General features: G+C 38.5%; 1 protein-coding gene across 1 annotated transcript in view; it reads left to right on the top strand.

Moving 5' to 3' along the window:
* The window catches only part of LOC119737593 (NEDD8-activating enzyme E1 catalytic subunit-like), a 49,668-nt gene extending 35,785 nt beyond the window's left edge, over positions 1 to 13,883 (top strand). The window contains exons 13-15 of the mRNA XM_038212049.1: positions 11,094 to 11,194; positions 11,619 to 11,737; positions 13,517 to 13,883. Coding sequence (XP_038067977.1) covers positions 11,094 to 11,194; positions 11,619 to 11,737; positions 13,517 to 13,602 — 306 coding nt within the window. The 3' untranslated portion in view covers positions 13,603 to 13,883. The remainder of the gene's footprint in view (positions 1 to 11,093; positions 11,195 to 11,618; positions 11,738 to 13,516) is intronic.
* The last annotated feature ends 9,713 nt before the right edge of the window (positions 13,884 to 23,596 follow it).

The raw sequence follows: 23,596 nt of genomic DNA, 5'->3' as shown, positions 1-23,596 counted from the left end.
TCTTCAGGGAATTCAATTCTGGCCTCTAGGCATCTCGTGTGAAGTTTTGAGGAAATTTGGTGAAGTCAGATTTTTGGGTCAAAAACTGACTTTTTCGATGATGCCGGCTATGGAAAACGTTGAAGTTTTGGGGGCATTTTGTGAAAAATCTAAACTGTTTCTTTTCTCACTGGATTCTGAATGTAATGAGTTGAACTCTTCAGGGAATTCAATTCTGGCCTCCAGGCATCTCGTGTGAAGTTTTGAGGAAATTTGGTGAAGTCAGATTTTTGGGTCAAAAACTGACTTTTTCGATGATGCCGGCTATGGAAATCGTTGAAGTTTTGGGGGCATTTTGTGAAAAACCTAAAATGTTTCTTTTCTCACTGGATACTGAATGTAATGAGTTGAACTCTTCAGGGAATTCAATTCTGGCCTCTAGGCACCTCGTATGAACTTTTGAGGAAATTTGGTGAAGTCAGATTTTTGGGTCAAAAACTGACTTTTTCGATGGTGCCGGCTATGGAAAACATTGAAGTTTTGGGGGCATTTCGTAAAAAACCTAAAATGTTTCTTTTCTCACTGGATTCTGAATGTAATGAGTTGAACTCTTCAGGAAATTCAATTCTGGCCTCTAGTCACCTCGTATGAACTTTTGAGGAAATTTGGTGAAGTCAGATTTTTGGGTCAAAAACTGACTTTTTTCGATGATGCCGGCTATACAAAACGTTGAAGTTTTGGGGGCATTTTGTAAAAAATCTAAAATATTTCTCTTCTCACTGGATTCTGAATGTAATGAGTTGAACTCTTCAGGGTATTCAATTTTGGCCTCTAGGCATCTCGTGTGAACTTTTGAGGAAATTTGGTGAAGTCAGATTTTTGGGTCAAAAACTGACTTTTTCGATGATGCCGGCTATGGAAAACGTTGAAGTTTTGGGGGCATTTTGTAAAAAATCTAAATTATTTCTTTTCTCACTGGATTCTGAATGTAATGAGTTGAACTCTTCAGGGAATTCAATTCTGGCCTCTAAGGCATCTCGTGTGAACTTTTGAGGAAATTTGGTGAAGTCAGATTTTTGGTTCAAAAACTGACTTTTTCGATGATTCCGGCTATGGAAAACGTTGAAGTTTTGGGGGCATTTTGTAAAAAATCTAAAATGTTTCTTTTCTCACTGGATTCTGAATGTAATGAGTTGAACTTTTCAGGGAATTCAATTCTGGCCTCTAGGCATCTCGTATGAACTTTTGAGGAAATTTGGTGAAGTCAGATTTTTGGGTCAAAAACTGACTTTTTCGATGATGCCGGCTATGGAAAACATTGAAGTTTTGGGGGCATTTTGTAAAAAATCTAAAATGTTTCTTTTCTCACTGGATTCTGAATGTATTGAGTTGAACTCTTCAGGGAATTCAATTCTGGCCTCTAGGCACCTCGTATGAACTTTTGAGGAAATTTGGTGAAGTCTGATTTTTGGGTCAAAAACTGACTTTTTTGATGATGCCGGCTATGGAAAACGTTGAAGTTTTGGGGGCATTTTGTTAAAAATCTAAAATGTTTCTTTTCTCACTGGATTCTGAATGTAATGAGTTGAACTTTTCAGGGAATTCAATTCTGGCCTCTAGGCACCTCATGTGAACTTTTGAGGAAATTTGGTGAAGTCAGATTTTTGGGTCAAAACTCACTTTTTCGATGATGCCGGCTATGGAAAACGTTGAAGTTTTGGGGGCAATTTGTAAAAAATCTAAAATGTTTCTTTTCTCACTGGATTCTGAATGTAATGAGTTGAACTCTTCAGGGTATTCAATTCTGGCCTCTAGGCATCTCGTGTGAACTTTTGAGGAAATTTGGTGAAGTCAGATTTTTGGGTCAAAAACTGACTTTTTCGATGATGCCGGCTATACAAAACGTTGAAGTTTTGGGGGCATTTTGTAAAAAATCTAAAATATTTCTTTTCTCACTGGATTCTGAATGTAATGAGTTGAACTCTTCAGGGTATTCAATTCTGGCCTCTTGGCATCTCGTGTGAACTTTTGAGGAAATTTGGTGAAGTCAGATTTTTGGGTCAAAAACTGACTTTTTCGATGATGCCGGCTATGGAAAACGTTGAAGTTTTGGGGGCATTTTGTAAAAAATCTAAAATATTTCTCTTCTCACTGGATTCTGAATGTAATGAGTTGAACTCTTCAGGGTGTTCAATTTTGGCCTCTAGGCATCTCGTGTGAACTTTTGAGGAAATTTGGTGAAGTCAGATTTTTGGTTAAAAAACTGACTTTTTCGATGATGCCGGCTATGGAAAACGTTGAAGTTTTGGGGGCATTTTGTAAAAAATCTAAATTATTTCTTTTCTCACTGGATTCTGAATGTAATGAGTTGAACTCTTCAGGGAATTCAATTCTGGCCTCTAAGGCATCTCGTGTGAACTTTTGAGGAAATTTGGTGAAGTCAGTTTTTTGGTTCAAAAACTGACTTTTTCGATGATTCAGGCTATGGAAAACGTTGAAGTTTTGGGGGCATTTTGTAAAAAATCTAAAATGTTTCTTTTCTCACTGGATTCTGAATGTAATGAGTTGAACTTTTCAGGGAATTCAATTCTGGCCTCTAGGCATCTCGTATGAACTTTTGAGGAAATTTGGTGAACTCAGATTTTTGGGTCAAAAACTGACTTTTTCGATGATGCCGGCTATGGAAAACGTTGAAGTTTTGGGGGCATTTTGTAAAAAATCTAAAATGTTTCTTTTCTCACTGGATTCTGAATGTATTGAGTTGAACTCTTCAGGGAATTCAATTCTGGCCTCTAGGCACCTCGTATGAACTTTTGAGGAAATTTGGTGAAGTCTGATTTTTGGGTCAAAAACTGACTTTTTCGATGATGCCGGCTATGGAAAACGTTGAAGTTTTGGGGGCATTTTGTTAAAAATCTAAAATGTTTCTTTTCTCACTGGATTCTGAATGTAATGAGTTGAACTTTTCAGGGAATTCAATTCTGGCCTCTAGGCACCTCATGTGAACTTTTGAGGAAATTTGGTGAAGTCAGATTTTTGGGTCAAAACTCACTTTTTCGATGATGCCGGCTATGGAAAACGTTGAAGTTTTGGGGGCAATTTGTAAAAAATCTAAAATGTTTCTTTTCTCACTGGATTCTGAATGTAATGAGTTGAACTCTTCAGGGTATTCAATTCCGGCCTCTAGGCATCTCGTGTGAACTTTTGAGGAAATTTGGTGAAGTCAGATTTTTGGGTCAAAAACTGACTTTTTCGATGATGCCGGCTATACAAAACGTTGAAGTTTTGGGGGCATTTTGTAAAAAATCTAAAATATTTCTTTTCTCACTGGATTCTGAATGTAATGAGTTGAACTCTTCAGGGTATTCAATTCTGGCCTCTTGGCATCTCGTGTGAACTTTTGAGGAAATTTGGTGAAGTCAGATTTTTGGGTCAAAAACTGACTTTTTCGATGATGCCGGCTATGGAAAACGTTGAAGTTTTGGGGGCATTTTGTAAAAATCTAAAATGTTTCTTTTCTCACTGGATTCTGAATGTAATGAGTTGAACTCTTCAGGGAATTCAATTCTGGCCTCTAGGCACCTCGTATAAACTTTTGAGGAAATTTGGTGAAGTCAGATTTTTGGGTCAAAAACTGACTTTTCGATGATGCCGGCTATGGAAAACGTTGAAGTTTTGGGGGCATTTTGTAAAAAACCTAAAATGTTTCTTTTCTCCCTGGATTCTGAATGTAATGAGTTGAACTCTTCAGGAAATTCAATTCTGGCCTCTAGTCACCTCGTATGAACTTTTGAGGAAATTTGGTGAAGTCAGATTTTTGGGTCAAAAACTGACTTTTTTTCGATGATGTCGGCTATACAAAACGTTAAAGTTTTGGGGGCATTTTGTTAAAAACCTAAAATGTTTCTTTTCTCACTGGATACTGAATGTAATGAGTTGAACTCTTCAGGGAATTCAATTCTGGCCTCTAGGCACCTCGTATAAACTTTTGAGGAAATTTGGTGAAGTCAGATTCTTGGGTCAAAAACTGACTTTTTCGATGATGCCGGCTATGGAAAACGTTGAAGTTTTGGGGGCATTTTGTAAAAAATCTAAACTGTTTCTTTTCTCACTGGATTCTGAATGTAATGAGTTGAACTCTTCAGGGAATTCAATTCTGGCCTCTAAGGCATCTCGTGTGAACTGTTGAGGAAATTTGGTGAAGTCAGATTTTTGGTTAAAAAACTGACTTTTTCGATGATGCCGGCTATGGAAAACGTTGAAGTTTTGGGGGCATTTTGTAAAAAATCTAAAATGTTTCTTTTCTCACTGGATTCTGAATGTAATGAGTTGAACTCTTCAGGAAATTCAAATCTGGCCTCTAGGCATCTCGTATGAACTTTTGAGGAAATTTGGTGAAGTCAGATTTTTGGGTCAAAAACTGACTTTTTCGATGATGCCGGCTATGGAAAACGTTAAAGTTTTGGGGGCATTTTGTAAAAAATCTAAAATGTTTCTTTTCTCACTGGATTCTGAATGTATTTGAGTTGAACTCTTCAGGGAATTCAATTCTTGCCTCTAGGCATTTCGTATGAACTTTTGAGGAAATTTGGTGAAGTCAGATTTTTGGGTCAAAAACTGACTTTTTCGATGATGCCGGCTATGGAAAACGTTTAAGTTTTGGGGGCATTTTGTAAAAAATCTAAAATGTTTCTTTTCTCACTGGATTCTGAATGTATTGAGTTGAACTCTAAAGGGAATTCAATTCTGGCCTCTAAGGCATCTCGTGTGAACTTTTGAGGAAATTTGGTGAAGTCAGATTTTTGGTTCAAAAACTGACTTTTTCGATGATGCCGGCTATGGAAAACGTTAAAGTTTTGGGGGCATTTTGTTAAAAACCTAAAATGTTTCTTTTCTCACTGGATACTGAATGTAATGAGTTGAACTCTTCAGGGAATTCAATTCTGGCCTCTAGGCACCTCGTATAAACTTTTGAGGAAATTTGGTGAAGTCAGATTTTTGGGTCAAAAACTGACTTTTCGATGATGCCGGCTATGGAAAACGTTGAAGTTTTGGGGGCATTTTGTAAAAAATCTAAACTGTTTCTTTTCTCACTGGATTCTGAATGTAATGAGTTGAACTCTTCAGGGAATTCAATTCTGGCCTCTAAGGCATCTCGTGTGAACTGTTGAGGAAATTTGGTGAAGTCAGATTTTTGGTTAAAAAACTGACTTTTTCGATGATGCCGGCTATGGAAAACGTTGAAGTTTTGGGGGCATTTTGTAAAAAATCTAAAATGTTTCTTTTCTCACTGGATTCTGAATGTAATGAGTTGAACTCTTCAGGAAATTCAAATCTGGCCTCTAGGCATCTCGTATGAACTTTTGAGGAAATTTGGTGAAGTCAGATTTTTGGGTCAAAAACTGACTTTTTTCGATGATGCCGGCTATACAAAACGTTAAAGTTTTGGGGGCATTTTGTTAAAAACCTAAAATGTTTCTTTTCTCACTGGATACTGAATGTAATGAGTTGAACTCTTCAGGGAATTCAATTCTGGCCTCTAGGCACCTCGTATAAACTTTTGAGGAAATTTGGTGAAGTCAGATTCTTGGGTCAAAAACTGACTTTTCGATGATGCCGGCTATGGAAAACGTTGAAGTTTTGGGGGCATTTTGTAAAAAACCTAAAATGTTTCTTTTCTCACTGGATTCTAAATGTAATGAGTTGAACTCTTCAGGAAATTCAATTCTGGCCTCTAGTCACCTCGTATGAACTTTTGAGGAAATTTGGTGAAGTCAGATTTTTGGGCCAAAAACTGACTTTTTTCGATGATGCCGGCTATACAAAACGTTGAAGTTTTGGGGGCATTTTGTAAAAAATCTAAAATATTTCTTTTCTCACTGGATTCTGAATGTAATGAGTTGAACTCTTCAGGGTATTCAATTCTGGCCTCTTGGCATCTCGTGTGAACTTTTGAGGAAATTTGGTGAAGTCAGATTTTTGGGTCAAAAACTGACTTTTTCGATGATGCCGGCTATGGAAAACGTTGAAGTTTTGGGGGCATTTTGTAAAAAATCTAAAATGTTTCTTTTCTCACTGGATTCTGAATGTAATGAGTTGAACTCTTCAGGGAATTCAATTCTGGCCTCTAGGCATCTCGTGTGAACTTTTGAGGAAATTTGGTGAAGTCAGATTTTTGGGTCAAAAACTGACTTTTTCGATGATGCCGGCTATGGAAAACGTTGAAGTTTTGGGGGCATTTTGTAAAAAATCTAAAATGTTTCTTTTCTCACTGGATTCTGAATGTAATGAGTTGAACTCTTCAGGGAATTCAATTCTGGCCTCTAGGCATCTCGTATGAACTTTTGAGGAAATTTGGTGAAGTCAGATTTTGGGGTCAAAAACTGACTTTTTCGATGATGCCGGCTATGGAAAACGTTGAAGTTTTGGGGGCATTTTGTAAAAAATCTAAAATGTTTCTTTTCTCACTGGATTCTGAATGTAATGAGTTAAACTCTTCAGGGAATTCAATTCTGGCCTCTAGGCATCTCGTGTGAAGTTTTGAGGAAATTTGGTGAAGTCAGATTTTTGGGTCAAAAACTGACTTTTTCGATGATGCCGGCTATGGAAAACGTTGAAGTTTTGGGGGCATTTTGTAAAAAATCTAAAATGTTTCTTTTCTCACTGGATTCTGAATGTAATGAGTTGAACTCTTCAGGGAATTCAATTCTGGCCTCTAGGCATCTCGTGTGAAGTTTTGAGGAAATTTGGTGACGTCAGATTTTTGGGTCAAAAACTGACTTTTTCGATGATGCCGGCTATGGAAAACGTTGAAGTTTTGGGGGCATTTTGTGAAAAACCTAAAATGTTTCTTTTCTCACTGGATACTTAATGTAATGATTTGAACTCTTCAGGGAATTCAATTCTGGCCTCTAGGCATCTCGTATGAACTTTTGAGGAAATTTGATGAAGTCAGATTTTTGGGTCAAAAACTGACTTTTTCGATGATGCCGGCTATGGAAAACGTTGAAGTTTTGGGGGCATTTCGTAAAAAACCTAAAATGTTTCTTTTCTCACTGGATACTGAATGTAATGAGTTGAACTCTTCAGGGAATTCAATTCTGGCCTCTAGGTACCTCATGTGAACTTTTGAGGAAATTTGGTGAAGTCAGATTTTTGGGTCAAAAACTGACTTTTTCGATGATGCCGGCTATGGAAAACATTGAAGTTTTGGGGGCATTTTGTAAAAAATCTAAAATGTTTCTTTTCTCACTGGATTCTGAATGTAATGAGTTGAACTCTTCAGGGAATTCAATTCTGGCCTCTAGGCATCTCGTGTGAACTTTTGAGGAAATTTGGTGAAGTCAGATTTTTGGGTCAAAAACTGACTTTTTCGATGATGCCGGCTGTGGAAAACGTTGAAGTTTTGGGGGCATTTTGTGAAAAACCTAAAATGTTTCTTTTCTCACTGGATACTGAATGTAATGAGTTGAACTCTTCAGGGAATTCAATTCTGGCCTCTAGGCATCTCGTATGAACTTTTGAGGAAATTTGGTGAAGTCAGATTTTTGGGTCAAAAACTGACTTTTTCGATGATGCCGGCTATGGAAAACATTGAAGTTTTGGGGGCATTTCGTAAAAAACCTAAAATGTTTCTTTTCTCACTGGATTCTGAATGTAATGAGTTGAACTCTTCAGGGATTCAATTCTGGCCTCTAGGTACCTCATGTGAACTTTTGAGGAAATTTGGTGAAGTCAGATTTTTGGGTCAAAAACTGACTTTTTCGATGATGCCGGCTATGGAAAACGTTGAAGTTTTGGGGGCATTTTGTAAAAAATCTAAAATGTTTCTTTTCTCACTGGATTCTGAATGTATTGGGTTGAACTCTTCAGGGAATTCAATTCTGGCCTCTAGGCATCTCGTATGAACTTTTGAGGAAATTTGGTGAAGTCAGATTTTTGGGTCAAAAACTGACTTTTTCGATGATGCCGGCTATGGAAAACGTTGAAGTTTTGGGGGCATTTTGTAAAAAATCTAAAATGTTTCTTTTCTCACTGGATTCTGAATGTAATGAGTTGAACTTTTCAGGGAATTCAATTCTGGCCTCTAGGCACCTCATGTGAACTTTCGAGGAAATTTGGTGAAGTCAGATTTTTGGGTCAAAAACTGACTTTTTCGATGATGCCGGCTATGGAAAACGTTGAAGTTTTGGGGGCAATTTGTAAAAAATCTAAAATGTTTCTTTTCTCACTGGATTCTGAATGTAATGAGTTGAACTCTTCAGGGTATTCAATTCTGGCCTCTAGGCATCTCGTGTGAACTTTTGAGGAAATTTGGTGAAGTCAGATTTTTGGGTCAAAAACTGACTTTTTCGATGATGCCGGCTCTACAAAATGTTAAAGTTTTGGGGGCATTTTGTAAAAAATCTAAAATGTTTCTTTCCTCACTGGATACTGAATGTAATGAGTTGAACTCTTCAGGGATTTCAATTCTGTCCTCTAGGCATCTCGTGGGAACTTTTGAGGAAATTTGGTGAAGTCAGATTTTTGGGTCAAAAACTGACTTTTTCGATGATGCCGGCTATGGAAAACGTTGAAGTTTTGGGGGCATTTTGTAAAAAATCTAAAATGTTTCTTTTCTCACTGGATTCTGAATGTAATGAGTTGAACTCTTCAGGGAATTCAATTCTGGCCTCTAGGCATCTCGTATGAACTTTTGAGGAAATTTGGTGAAGTCAGATTTTTGGGTCAAAAACTGACTTTTTCGATGATGCCGGCTATGGAAAACGTTGAAGTTTTGGGGGCATTTTGTAAAAAATGTAAAATTTCTCTTTTCTCACTGAATACTGAATGTAATGAGTTAAACTCTTCAGGGAATTCAATTCTGGCCTCTAGGCACCTCATGTGAACTTTTGAGGAAATTTGGTGAAGTCAGTTGTTTGGGTCAAAAACTGGCTTTTTCGATGATGCCGGCTATGGAAAACGTTGCAGTATTGTGGGCATTTTGTAAAAAATCTAAAATTTCTCTTTTCTCACTGAATACTGAATGTAATGAGTTGAACTCTTCAGGGAATTCAATTCTGGCCTCTAGGCACCTCATGTGAACTTTTGAGGAAATTTGGTGAAGTCAGTTGTTTGGGTCAAAAACTGGCTTTTTCGATGATGCCGGCTATGGAAAACGTTGCAGTATTGTGGGCATTTTGTAAAAAATCTAAAATTTCTCTTTTCTCACTGAATACTGAATGTAATGAGTTGAACTCTTCAGGGAATTCAATTCTGGCCTGTAGGCACCTCGTGTGAACTTTTGAGGAAATTTGGTGAAGTTGTATTTTGGGGTCAAAAATGACTTTTTCGATGATGCCGGCTGTGGAAAACGTTGAAGTTTTTGGGGCATTTAGTAAAAAATCTAAATTTTTTCTTTTCACACTGGATACTGAAAGTAATGGGTTGAACTCTTCAGGGAATTTAATTCTGGCCTGTAGGCACCTCGTGTGAACTTTTTTAGGAAATTTGGTGAAGTCAGATTTTTTGGGTCAAAAACTGACTTTTTCGATGATGCCGGCTATGGAAAACGTTGAAGTTTTGGGGGCATTTTGTAAAAACCCTAAAATGTTTCTTTTCTCACTGGATACTGAATGTAATGAGTTGAACTGTTCAGGGAATTCAATTCTGGCCTCTAGGCACCTCATGAGAACTTTTAAGGAATTTTGGTGAAGTTGGATTTTTTGGTCAAAAACTGACTTTTTCGATGATGCCGGCTATGGAAAAAGTTGAAGTTTTAGGGGCATTTTTTAAAAAATCTTAAATTTCTCTTTTCTCACTGGATACTGAAAGTAATGAGTTGAACTCTTCAGGGAATTCAATTCTGGCCTCTAGGCACCTCGTGTGAACTTTTGCGCAAATTTGATAAATTCGATGATGCCGGCAATGGAAAACATTGAAGTTTTGGGTGCATCCAGTAGAAAATCTAAAAATTGTCTTTTCTCACTGGATACTGAATGTAATGAGTTGAACTCTTCAGGCCTATTTGCGGTCTTGGAATGCAATTCCCGCCAAACTTTAACTCAGTCGGTGATATTGCCGATTCTAAGAAAGGCGAAAACCCCCTCAAAAACCACAGAGGGAAAAAAGGGGGGAAATTCCTTTCTGGCTCCGCTAATATATGGCAACCGAGTACTGCAAGTTCATGATCACTGCGTCAAACACTCTAGAATCGGCAAATTATCACGCAAACATATCATGCAATACGAAAACATCCATTTTTACCATGGCAATGATTATGCGGAATATGTGCAATTAGGTGGCTACGAACGGGGAGGAGGAGGGATTTTTTCAGTAAGACGAAACTTTTTCGCCAAACCTAACCGCACGGCTGCTCAAGCAAAAGTGACCGTGTGCTCGAACTTTCAGTTACAGTCCAATTACAGTGAACTAGTTCATGCACTTAAATCATTGTGGCCGCAAGGGGAGTGACCTGGAATGGCTAACCTTCCAACCAGCCCCGTCAACGGTCCAGCGGTGATAAATTATTTGAAGCTGCAATTCCATTTGCCTCAAATCGGATATAGGCTAAATGAAAGACGACAACCAAAAAACACACGAACACAAGTAGCAGCTTTGCAAGATAACAAAAAAGATAACAAAAAAGCCTGTTGGTCTTCTTGTGCTACTTGACCACAAAAATAAACACCAAAAGATCAGACAAACACATCAAACCTACAAAATACAAAACCTCTCACGAAAACACAAACGGAAAACAAACAGATAGACAACCAGACAGACAAACAGCCACACACGGTGACAAACAGACAAGCAAACAAACAGACACACAAATTGACAAGACAACTACATAGTTAGGGTTGTTTCACACTTGTTTCACACAAAACAGATCTGCCTGTATTGATGCTGCATTTTTAACAGGGGTGTGAAATCTCAGCTTTAAAGCTGCTTTCAGCTTTTTTCTGTTTTGGATTTCAGCTTTTTCCCCTCACTTGCTGTGTACAAAAGTATAGGAGATTTCCAAAGTTCACAGCGTTTTTACACCTTTTTCAGCTGTTTTTATCAGTGGTCACACACACCCCTGATGTAAGTTGTTTTTCTCATGAGTCTTGGTGCCAATCTCATTTCTGCTATAGGAAGACTGTGTAGCGTGTAGTCAGGTACCTCAGGTTCTAACTCTGCCCGAAGATGCCACCCTTCAGAACTTGATCGACCACCTCACGGAGAGCGCTAGCTTGTGAGTATTTTACACAAAAAAATACAGAAGTTTACAACATTGTATTAATAATATTATCCTCGATTGTAAGAAATTCAGGCCTTTTCAATTAACTAGCTGAATGTAGCGCTTTGCGTGGCATCCCTCTAGCTGGGTGACCTTTATTTGCAAGTTGACCCCAATGGGCGTGGTAAACCTAGGTGAAGCAATGTTGCCAAATTTCTCATCATCAACGTTATGTTTTGCGTAATAGCGATACGTTTGAGAGGGTTTTTTAATGTTTTCATAGAGATAAATGTAATATTTAACCATTGAAAGTCTGAAAGAAACAAATTTGCCAACAAAGCAAAAAAGTGTCTTCGGAAGATAGTGAAATCGGGGCATATATATACCACTGTATACAATAACCGTTGTTTTTTGTGGCTTTTTTTTTTGGTTGGCTTAGACAAATGAAGGCACCGGGCATCACCACCATCGTGAACGGCAAGAACAAGACGTTATACATGCAAAATCCAGAAGCCATACGCGTGCGGACTAAAGAAAATCTGCCCAAGAAACTCACAGGTTGGTTTGTAATCAATTATCTCCTCTGCTCTGCTCTGCAAAACTCTTATGTATTTTTTGCTTCAAACTGACATTTAACCCTCCTATGGAAACATGCATTGTCTGGTTTTTACTTGGGTCAATATTGGTCAAGACCCCCATTGGTTTGTACACAGTATGCCAGGAGGCGAGATAGAAACATTTGGACAGTTTGTGACCTCTTAAATAGTAGGGGGGTTAATGTGGTTGTACATGTATATGAAAGGGTGGTTTATCAGTTTTCCCATCGGCCTTTCTTCAGCATTTCCAGAATTTTATGAAAACAAACTTCCCAGAGTTTTCCTTGATATTTCCATGCAAAAATGTCCGGAATTCCACAAGAAATATTTTAACTTGAACAAGGTTGCTGGGAAGTCAGTAGGGGTATGCATACACCGCGTTATGGGGAAGTTTTTTATTGTTAGGCAAATTAGGACCGAGTTATGGGGACTTTCTGCTGTCCCCATAGCATTTTCGGTCCCCACAAATACGGAACAAGAATGTGTGTACATGTACATGTTACACAGCCACTTGTTATTCTCTGGAGAGGTGTGTAATATTCATACTGCATAACCACTAAAAAGCCACCATAGCCAGTCAGTCAATGAACACAACATGGACACAACATGGACACATGGCACAAAAAGCACATATGCCAAACTGGCAACAAACCTTTCCCTTCCGGGTGGTCACTGTCAAATTCCCTAAGTTTGCTGGGAAGTCAAGAGGTGTGTAGCGCAGCCAACTGTTATTGTCTGGAGAGGTGTGTAATATTCACACTGCGTAAACACTAACAAGCCACCATAGCCAGTCAGTCAATGGACGCAACGTGGACACATGGCACAAGATGCACAGACACCAAGCTGGCAAAAACCTTTCCCTTCTGGGTCACTGTCAAATTCCCTGAATTTTCCTTGATTTTGTTTTTGATTTTGTTCCCTGACTGGAAAAATGGAAACTCACTTTCAAGTTTTTCCCTGATTTCCAGAGTTGCGTGGAACCCTGTAAGATACAACCACACTGACATTGGTCAAGTCCATCATTTTAACATACTCTCCCATAATTTTTGGATTATCTTTTTTTCTGATACACCCTGCATGTGCATTATTCTATTAAATAGACCCTTGCTTACAGCAAGCAGCTATGATATGTGAGCAGATTCAGCAATTAATTATGCAACTAGACTGGCGTCTTGACCTCGAGATTCTGACTGTTGTCATAAACATCTGTAAATGAAACCCAGACACGACATCTATTATGCTTTTACATTGTGAATTGAGCACAAAGAGGCTGCGTCACGCAGCCTGTGATGATAAATATCAAGCGATGCACCAATTACGTCCTGTGGCTTCGAATGATCATCACATATTTCAAATAACGTGCGTACAATGCGAATGCCTTCTTGCGTGTCACGCGTAGCATTTTGCTGACAGCTTTGAGAGCCAGTGTCGTGTCTGGGTTTTATTCAATGGTTTTATTATCTCTCAATGCCCGTTGTTGTATTACAAAAACATGGCATTCACATTGACCAATCAGCACCTTAGTCCAGATTTCAGAATGAAATGACGTCACGATTTTAGTAAAGTCAACCCCGATTGGCTGGCTTGTGGGGCGCATAAATTTGCATGAAATCAGACCAGAGTCAGAGAGGACTTCCTTAGACAACGGGGGATACTCAGACTACCTGTTCATCTCCCCGATGCAAAATTACACTATTGGTTTGTTTAATCTGATGGTTCTTTTTCTGACTATTTTTGGCAGAGCTTGGACTTGCAGAGAAACAAGAACTCGTCGTCGCTGACATCACAGCGCCAAATGCTCTCATCTTCTCCCTCTCCTTCAAGTGAGGAGAAAAAAACTCGAGACAAAAAATCTATACAGTATTTATTTATACATTTGAAAGCATTGTTTTTGTACATGCAGGTTGTGTCTAATTTTGTGGTAGCACAAATATGAGAGTTTTTATACTAAAGGATCGTCATGGTATTTGCAGATTTACTGTTTGATTGAGCATGTACAGAGTGAGAATTAAAACTACGTCAGCCTTGGTCAAGCTACCCGTAGCCATGCGCTTAATTTATATGCACTCACACGTACTGTACGAAACAGTGACCTCACGTGACCAGGCTACAATATGCAAATCTGGCCAAGTTCAGGCAAGGACCATTAGTCGACTAGTGGTTGATTTATGACGTACCTTACGCCTGTGCACTGATAGCAACGTGCGAACGTCTCTAGTCAAACGCTGGTCAAAATGTCATCCCAAAACTTCTGCCTGGCTCTCTGCTAGCATTATGAATGCGCGCGGCTATTGGTTGCCAGCGAAGCAACCAACCCAAGTAGGCTGGTTCCAAATAGTCGACTAGCGTAGTCAACCACCGTCGACTAGACAGAGTTCGGGCAAACGTTAGTTAACCATTGGTCAACTATAGTCCTTGCGCGAACTTGGCCTCTGTTGGTGTTGGTCCAACGCCTTGGAACAACCGTTCCCCTTGGCTTTTAAAAAAAAAATATTTTGTCGCTGGATTGCCATCGACGGCCTCGTATGCTAATAAAGATGAGATTATTATTCAGTACTTGGTTGTGGAGGTTCATATTTTACATGGATAGAGAGTGGGACAGTGATGTAGTGCCTTGATGCTGGGCCTTGGCCTTAAGGCTGCCTTAAGGCTGGATTTTAGGGCCTTGGCCTTGGCCTCGAGGCTTGAGGGCAAAAGCCTTGGCCTTGGCCTTGGCCTTGAGGGTTCAGGGCCTTGCAATTTTGAGTCAAGGCTCTTCAAGGCCCATAGATATTTGCATTTTCCAGATAAATCTGTTCGAAATTTTGCTGTTACCATTTTAATCGTATTACGATGGAGGAGGGAAGCACCATATAGATTTGTGTGTTGGGCACACTTCCACTTTTATAGCATCACATGTTGTTACCATTGTAGTAGATTTGCTGCAACAATATTCCGTACACTTGTGGGGCTAATGAGATGATCACTTTAATTGCATAAAACTATGGAATAGATCTGTCTCCCTGATAAGTGCTATAGATTTGCATGTATCTGTTTTAGATAATGCTGATATTTCTGACCATGTTGGGCCAGCAAATAAACATTTCCCAAATCAGTTTCTTGGATCCCCTTTTGTTACACTTGGGAGAATTGCGTGTCAATATAGAAGTAAATCATTATTTTGTTTAGTTAAACCATATTGAAGACCTGAACTTATACTTTAATAGATACAGTGCAGTCATAAAACGGTGTAGGCCTATGCGAGCATGTTGATTGCAATTAAAGAAATGTTGTTCTTCGTAACGAGCAATTCGTGATGATAAGGGCGGATCCAGGGGGGCCAAAAGGGGCCATGGCCCCCCCCCCCCCCCCAAAAAACGAAACCATTTTTGTTTATGTGACGTCGTAATAAAGGCAGGCAATGAGTACACCACCATCTTTTCCTCAAAAAAACATCAGTTAAAATGGTCAGAAATTGCCTCAAATCGCACCACAGAGCATCTCGAATCCAAAAAATTTTCGGGGCCCTTAAGCGGGCCCCGAAGCCCAAGCCGTAATTTTTAGACCCACTTTTTTGGGGGGGGACCAAAATTTCTTTGCCCCCCCCCCCCAAATTGTGTTCTGGATCCGCCCTTGCATGATGATGTGTCACTCATGTGACTATAATTAGTTCTATATCAGTGGTCATTTCATAAAACAGGGCCTTGGCCTTGGCCTTGAGGGTTAAGCCTTGGCCTTGGCCTCGAGGCTTGAGGGTCAAAGCCTTGGCCTTGGCCTTGGCCTTGAGGGTCAAAGCCTTGGCCTTGGCCTTGGCCTTGAGGGTCAAAGCCTTTGCTCCAACACTGGAGTGGGATAGTGTGGCAACATTCTCCAAAACGTTTGGAGTCCGCAGACAAAATATAACTGGATGTAAATCTAGCAACAAAATGACCAAAATTGCCCCAACCAGATAGGCCAACACAACCGTTGTGCCAACGCGTTCCACCAGCGCCAACGGACTTCCATATTGTAGCCGCTGCATGCGACGCTGGTGCTTGCACTTCGTACACAGAACATGTGAGTGCATAGCACATGGCTACTGTTTATGTTAGCAGCAAACCATCGATCATTTGGTACTGTCGTTGAACGCCTTGACCAAGGCTACTCCAGCTGTTACAAATAATCCCTTTTAACATATAATTACTCATCCAAGCTTTAACCCCCCCCCCCCCTCTCCATTCCGCCCCTAAATCAATTGCAATGAAGGTGCTAGCCTAGTGGAACAGCACTTTTGATCTTTACAACCAGTGGTGCATATTTTTTGGGGTGGGGTGGGTACCAAATTTTGTTCCCCCACAAATTTAATTTGCGGGATGGCCTTGCTGATAACATACAGCGAGCCATGCGCAGGCAGGGCGGGTGCAGAGTACACATTCATTCAACACCTTGATCAGTTGTGCTGCTACTCCTTCCACCCCCCCCCCCCCCCAAGCCTCCCTTTTGTTATCAGGGGGCGGGGGGGGGCGTTACTTCCAATCCCCGGTTACTTCCAGTCCCCACTGTTTTACAACCAATCCGCTTTGCAGGAAACCTAGTGAGATTGTATTAGCTTCTCCTGTGTCAAAACTGTCAGCATTTTAAGAGCTTTCCCGAAAAATGCCCACTGTGCAACAACCATGTGCACCAAATAAGCACTCATGAATTGAGGTAGGCAAAGGACTTGAGTTGTTTTATCTGGCTGCAGCACTGCAGCACTGAAAGAATACATTAAAAGAAAATTATGTGAAAATGTACATCACAAAAAAGCTGTAAAACGTCACAATTATATGCATTGAATCCCATCAAATAAAGATGCATTATTAAAATAGCACTTTTTATCAGTGTGCTTGTGTTTATATTTGTCTCAAGTTTCATCTCGGATCTTCTTTTGAATTTTTTTTTATAAATGTGGTTACGATTTCACTTGACATATCACTGGAAAAGCAATCTCTGAGCTCACGTTTGCTTTGGTAAATGGGTCATTCAATAAATTCAGCGTCCAAAGTGTGAGATTTCCTGTCCCCGTTACCTTGACCACTTTACAGTTTGCCATTCAAGTATCATTGTGAATGCGTTCTAGCTGTTTGTTATTTGTTGGGTAGGTAGTGTGCTATTCGTAGTCACCCTTGAAGGACAACTGCAGGTCTAATTCAGGAGTTATAGACCGGACTCCCGAGGAAGCCATTTCGATCGTGTTCCCTGAATCTATTTTATAAATTGTAAACTGTCGAAAGGGATGGAGCCCGACTATTTTATGATCGGAATGCGAACCATGCCTCACTTTCAAATTCTTGTTTGAAAAGTGGCTGATTTAAAGGGAATATACAACATTTGCAAACATCAAAAAAATAAAACTACCAAGTTTTTAAGAAATACCTTACTAGGATGTTGGTAAATGACAGTCTAAAGCATCCTGTAAAATTATGGCACCTGGTGTGAAGTCATTTTCAGGAAAATGGTATTTTTGTATACATTTCCAACGGTGGTCGGCCGGAAAAACCTAACTATATTTCAACTACTGCTCCAAATTTACCTTTTTTCAGTCCAAATTTTGATAGGTATTGGTTACATGTTCATGAACGGGTGCAGGCCAGCTAGACTGGTTCCCTTACCTTACAATTTTCTGGCAACTATAAATTGATCCATTTCATTTTAGTGGAGTCAGGGAACCAGACTACTTGAACAATTTTGTTTTTCTTGGTTTTTCCAGCATTTTCGAACATAAAACTTCAAACATGTCAGTGTAACAATATTTGATATATTATTCTAACCCCTCAAATACTCCATTGCTGAAAATTACAGCAAAAGCCAATGATGTACATTCCCTTTAATCACAAACTTTCAAAAATCGTTCTTCATCAGAGCAGACTGGTATTAATTTGTAATTAACATTTTTTTTATTTCACTGCTTTCGTTTCTACTCACAGGTTCCACAAATGAAAACTTTACCTTGCTTTCAATTCAATATGGCCGACGCTTGAATAAAGTCTTCGACTGGCTCATTGGGACCACCAACAAAATAAGAAAACCTCAATTTTCACTGTTGCCAATATGTGCCTGATTTGAACATACTCTTGTTTCCCCAATGTCATTTTTAATATCACCGTTTCTGTCTAACACTAAATTACCTCGTAATTGCACTCTTAAGTGCACTTTTTCCACTCAAAAAGACATTCTCGTGATTGATGAGTATAATTGAAATGGAAATCGTCTAGACAACCTGACAGCTCGCAGTTCAAAATTGATCACTGCACTTTTGGGAGATGGTGCTCCAATGCTTTTGATTGTCATGATTGTGGACTTTCACCAGCCATGATGTGGCAATATTTTAAAAAATTGCAGATCTTGTTCTTTCGGAGTTGGCAGTCTTGAAAATATCCCTATAACTGTTTCCGAGACAAAAAGTGGTTTTGTGCTTTAACAGCACTTCATATGTAAATTGTTTTGTGCAAACCCAGACACACTTCTTCAGATATATTTTGAAATCCTTAACTTTTTCGCAACAGCTCTCATTGGTTTTGCACACGTTTTCTAATCGAGGTCGTCCTCGATTTGATTCCTGTCCTCGATTCACCGATGATGTTGCACGTGTGTGTCCTCAATTTACACCATAAACAAAATCATACATGTTAACGTTACATCTGATTCTGGACATTCCTTGTGTGTAGTTAAGAAAAACCTGTGAAAAAAAATCATTTTACTCACACTATGAAAACTATTTCAACCTAATTTTTTCTCTCTATGGTTCCCCTTTTAAATAATAGTGTTTCTTTTCATTTTGCCACCGATAAACCTAACCCAAAAATGCCTCTAAAACTGTTTTCCAGAGAGGGGGAAACACTGTGTGGACGTGGGCAAGTCCACACAACGTCGCTGCTACCTGGTTGATGTAGACAACTTTTGTTCGGAAGTCCGCACAGTGTTTCTTTTTTCAGTCAAAACTGAAAAAAAATTGCAAGGGGTTAGCCTTGAAAAAAAATGAATACTTTTCACTAATTTTGACCCAAATTATCGGCGCAATCTTTCTCTTAAGTGCCCAATCTGTCCCAAATTCCAGTTGGAATGTGCTCTAGGGACCTTCAGGCATCTTCCCTGCAAGTTTCAAGCAATTTCATTTTTCGGTCAAAACTGAAAAAATTGCAAGGGGTTAGCCTTACATTTTTGATCAAATTTGGCCAAAAATTGGCTTTTCTCCAAACAACTCAGAAATGTCTTTGGATGCAAGGGGAACATCAATCGACCTTCAGACACTAAACATATTGTAGATTTGGGTAAAAATCACCGATTTATTGAGACAAAAATGAATAATGTTCACTAATTTTGACCCAAATTATCGACGCAATCTTTCTCTTAAATGCCCAATCTGTCCCAAATTCCAGTTGGAATGTGCTCTAGGGACCTTCAGGCATCTTCCCTGCAAGTTTCAAGCAATTTCATTTTTCGGTCAAATTTGAAAAAAATTTGGATCAAATTTGGCCAAAAATTGACTTTTCTCAAAACAACTCAGAAATGTCTTTGGATGCAAGATGGACGAACATCGACCTTCAAACATTGAAAACATTGAAGATTTGGGCAAAAATCAATGATTTATTGAGAAAAAATGAATAATTTTCACTAATTTTGACCCAAATTATCGACGCAATCTTTCTCTTAAGTGCCCAATCTTTCCCAAATTCCAGTTGGAATGTGCTCTAGGGACCTTCAGGCATCTTCCCTGCAAGTTTCAAGCAATTTCATTTTTCGGTCAAAACTGAAAAAATTGCAAGGGGTTAGCCTTACATTTTTGATCAAATTTGGCCAAAAATTGGCTTTTCTCCAAACAACTCAGATATGTCTTTGGATGCAAGAGGAACATCAATCGACCTTCAGACACTAAACATATTGTAGATTTGGGCACAAATCACCGATTTATTGAGACAAAAATGAATAATTCTCACTAATTTTGACCCAAATTATCGACGCAATCTTTCTCTTAAGTGCCCAATTTGTCCCAAATTCCAGTTGGAATGTGCTCTAGGGACCTTCAGGCATCTTCCCTGCAAGTTTCAAGCAATTTCATTTTTCGGTCAAAACTGAAAAAATTGCAAGGGGTTAGCCTTACATTTTTGATCAAATTTGGCCAAAAATTGGCTTTTCTCCAAACAACTCAGAAATGTCTTTGGATGCAAGGGGAACATCAATCGACCTTCAGACACTAAACATATTGTAGATTTGGGTAAAAATCACCGATTTATTGAGACAAAAATGAATAATGTTCACTAATTTTGACCCAAATTATCGACGCAATCTTTCTCTTTAATGCCCAATCTGTCCCAAATTCCAGTTGGAATGTGCTCTAGGGACCTTCAGGCATCTTCCCTGCAAGTTTCAAGCAATTTCATTTTTCGGTCAAATTTGAAAAAAATTTGGATCAAATTTGGCCAAAAATTGACTTTTCTCAAAACAACTCAGAAATGTCTTTGGATGCAAGATGGACGAACATCGACCTTCAAACATTGAAAACATTGAAGATTTGGGCAAAAATCAATGATTTATTGAGAAAAAATGAATAATTTTCACTAATTTTGACCCAAATTATCGACGCAATCTTTCTCTTAAGTGCCCAACCTTTCCCAAATTCCAGTTGGAATGTGCTCTAGGGACCTTCAGGCATCTTCCCTGCAAGTTTCAAGCAATTTCATTTTTCGGTCAAAACTGAAAAAATTGCAAGGGGTTAGCCTTACATTTTTGATCAAATTTGGCCAAAAATTGGCTTTTCTCCAAACAACTCAGAAATGTCTTTGGATGCAAGAGGAACATCAATCGACCTTCAGACACTAAACATATTGTAGATTTGGGCACAAATCACCGATTTATTGAGACAAAAATGAATAATTCTCACTAATTTTGACCCAAATTATCGACGCAATCTTTCTCTTAAGTGCCCAATTTGTCCCAAATTCCAGTTGGAATGTGCTCTAGGGACCTTCAGGCATCTTCCCTGCAAGTTTCAAGCAATTTCATTTTTCGGTCAAACCTGAAAAAATTGCAAGGGGTTAGCCTTACATTTTGGATCAAATTTGGCCAAAAATTGACTTTTCTCAAAACAACTCAGAAATGTCTTTGGATGCAAGAAGGACATCAATCGACCTTCAAACATTGAAAACATTGAAGATTTGGGCAAAAATCAATGATTTATTGAGAAAAAATGAATAATTTTCACTAATTTTGACCCAAATTATCGACGCAATCTTTCTCTTAAGTGCCCAATCTGTCCCAAATTCCAGTTGGAATATGCTCTAGGGACCTTCAGGCATCTTCCCTGCAAGTTTCAAGCAATTTCATTTTTCGGTCAAAACTGAAAAAATTGCAAGGGGTTAGCCTTATATTTTTGATCAAATTTGACCAAAAATTGACTTTTCTCCAAACAACTCAGAAACGTCTTTGGATGCAAGAGGAACATCAATCGACCTTCAGACACTAAACATATTGTAGATTTGGGCAAAAATCACCGATTTATCGAGACAAAAATGAATAATTTTCACTAATTTTGACCCAAATTATCGATGCAATCTTTCTCTTAAGTGCCAAATCTGTCCCAAATTTCAGTTGGAATGTGCTCTAGGGACCTTCAGGCATCTTCCCTGCAAGTTTCAAGCAATTTCATTTTTCGGTCAAACCTGAAAAAATTGCAAGGGGTTAGCCTTACATTTTGGATCAAATTTGGCCAAAAATTGACTTTTCTCAAAACAACTCAGAAATGTCTTTGGATGCAAGATGGACATCAATCGACCTTCAAACATTGAAAATATTGAAGATTTGGGCAAAAATCAATGATTTATTGAGAAAAAATGAATAATTTTCACTAATTTTGACCGCAATTTTTGATGCAATATTTTTCCTAAATGCCCAATCTGTCCCAAATTCCAGTTGGAATGTGCTCTAGGGACCTTCAGGCATCTTCCCTGCAAGTTTCAAGCAATTTCATTTTTCGGTCAAAACTGAAAAAATTGCAAGGGGTTAGCCTTATATTTTTGATCAAATTTGACCAAAAATTGACTTTTCTCCAAACAACTCAGAAACGTCTTTGGATGCAAGAGGAACATCAATCGACCTTCAGACACTAAACATATTGTAGATTTGGGCAAAAATCACCGATTTATCGAGACAAAAATGAATAATTTTCACTAATTTTGACCCAAATTATCGATGCAATCTTTCTCTTAAGTGCCAAATCTGTCCCAAATTTCAGTTGGAATGTGCTCTAGGGACCTTCAGGCATCTTCCCTGCAAGTTTCAAGCAATTTCATTTTTCGGTCAAATTTGAAAAAATTGCAAGGGGTTAGCCTTACATTTTGGATCAAATTTGGCCAAAAATTGACTTTTCTCAAAACAACTCAGAAATGTCTTTGGATGCAAGATGGACATCAATCGACCTTCAAACATTGAAAACATTGAAGATTTGGGCAAAAATCAATTATTTATTGAGAAAAAATGAATAATTTTCACTAATTTTGATCCAAATTATCGACGCAATCTTTCTCTTAAGTGCCCAATTTGTCCCAAATTCCAGTTGGAATGTGCTCTAGGGACCTTCAGGCATCTTCCCTGCAAGTTTCAAGCAATTTCATTTTTCGGTCAAAACTGAAAAAATTGCAAGGGATTGGCCTTACATTTTTGATCAAATTTGGCCAAAAATTGGCTTTTCTCCAAACAACTCAGGAATGTCTTTGGATGCAAGAGGAACATCAATCGACCTTCAGACACTAAACATATTGTAGATTTGGGCAAAAATCACCGATTTATTGAGACAAAAATGAATAATTTTCACTAATTTTGACCCAAATTATCGACGCAATCTTTCTCTTAAGTGCCCAATCTTTCCCAAATTCCAGTTGGAATGTGCTCTAGGGACCTTCGGGCATCTTCCCTGCAAGTTTCAAGCAATTTCATTTTTCGGTCAAAACTGAACAAATTGCAAGGGATTGGCCTTACATTTTTGATCAAATTTGGCCAAAAATTGACTTTTCTCCAAACAACTCAGAAATGTCTTTGGATGCAAGAGGAACATCCATCGACCTTCAGATGCTAAACATATTGAAGATTTGGGCAAAAATCACCGACTTATTGAGACAAAAATGAATAATTTTCACTAATTTTGACCGCAATTTTCGATACAATATTTTTCCTAAATGCCCAATCTGTCCCAAATTCCAGTTGGAATGTGCTCTAGGGACCTACAGGCATCTTCCCTGCAAGTTTCAAGCAATTTCATTTTTCGGCCAAAATTGAAAAAAATTGCAAGGGGTTAGCCTTACATTGACAATCACATTTGGCCAACAATTGACTTTTCTCCAAACAACTCAGAAATGTCTTTGGATGCGAGAGGAACATCAATCGACCTTGAAACACTAAAAATATTGAAGATTTGGGCAAAAATCACAGATTTATTGAGACAAAAATGAATAATTTTAACAAGCACAGATTATTTTTTGTGGCTCATTTAATCATCACATCAATGTGAAAGTTGAGTAATTTCAAAATAAAATGGAATAAAATAAATAAAACAAAGGGAAGACATTTCAATAAAATTAAAATCTCGAATTCATAATGTTTTTTTTAACTGATAAAATATACCTATCTTTATAACCTAATGTCAGTACTTAAATTTTCAGTGAGTGCTTGAAACCAAAATGATACAAGAAATGGTCAACAATCATTTTACACACACGATCATTCAACTATTACAAATGAGGTGCGTTGAATTATACATGTACTACCATTCAGCCTTATCCGTTCGCAGTCTTTATCATATTCCAATCCCACAGAGAATACACTGTGTGGA

This window comes from Patiria miniata, unplaced genomic scaffold (genome assembly GCF_015706575.1).
Source record: "Patiria miniata isolate m_02_andy unplaced genomic scaffold, ASM1570657v1 HiC_scaffold_3, whole genome shotgun sequence".
Lineage (NCBI taxonomy): Eukaryota > Metazoa > Echinodermata > Asteroidea > Valvatida > Asterinidae > Patiria > Patiria miniata.
The sequence above is the reverse complement of the archived record's forward strand: the minus strand, read 5'-3'. Positions and strand labels throughout refer to the sequence as shown.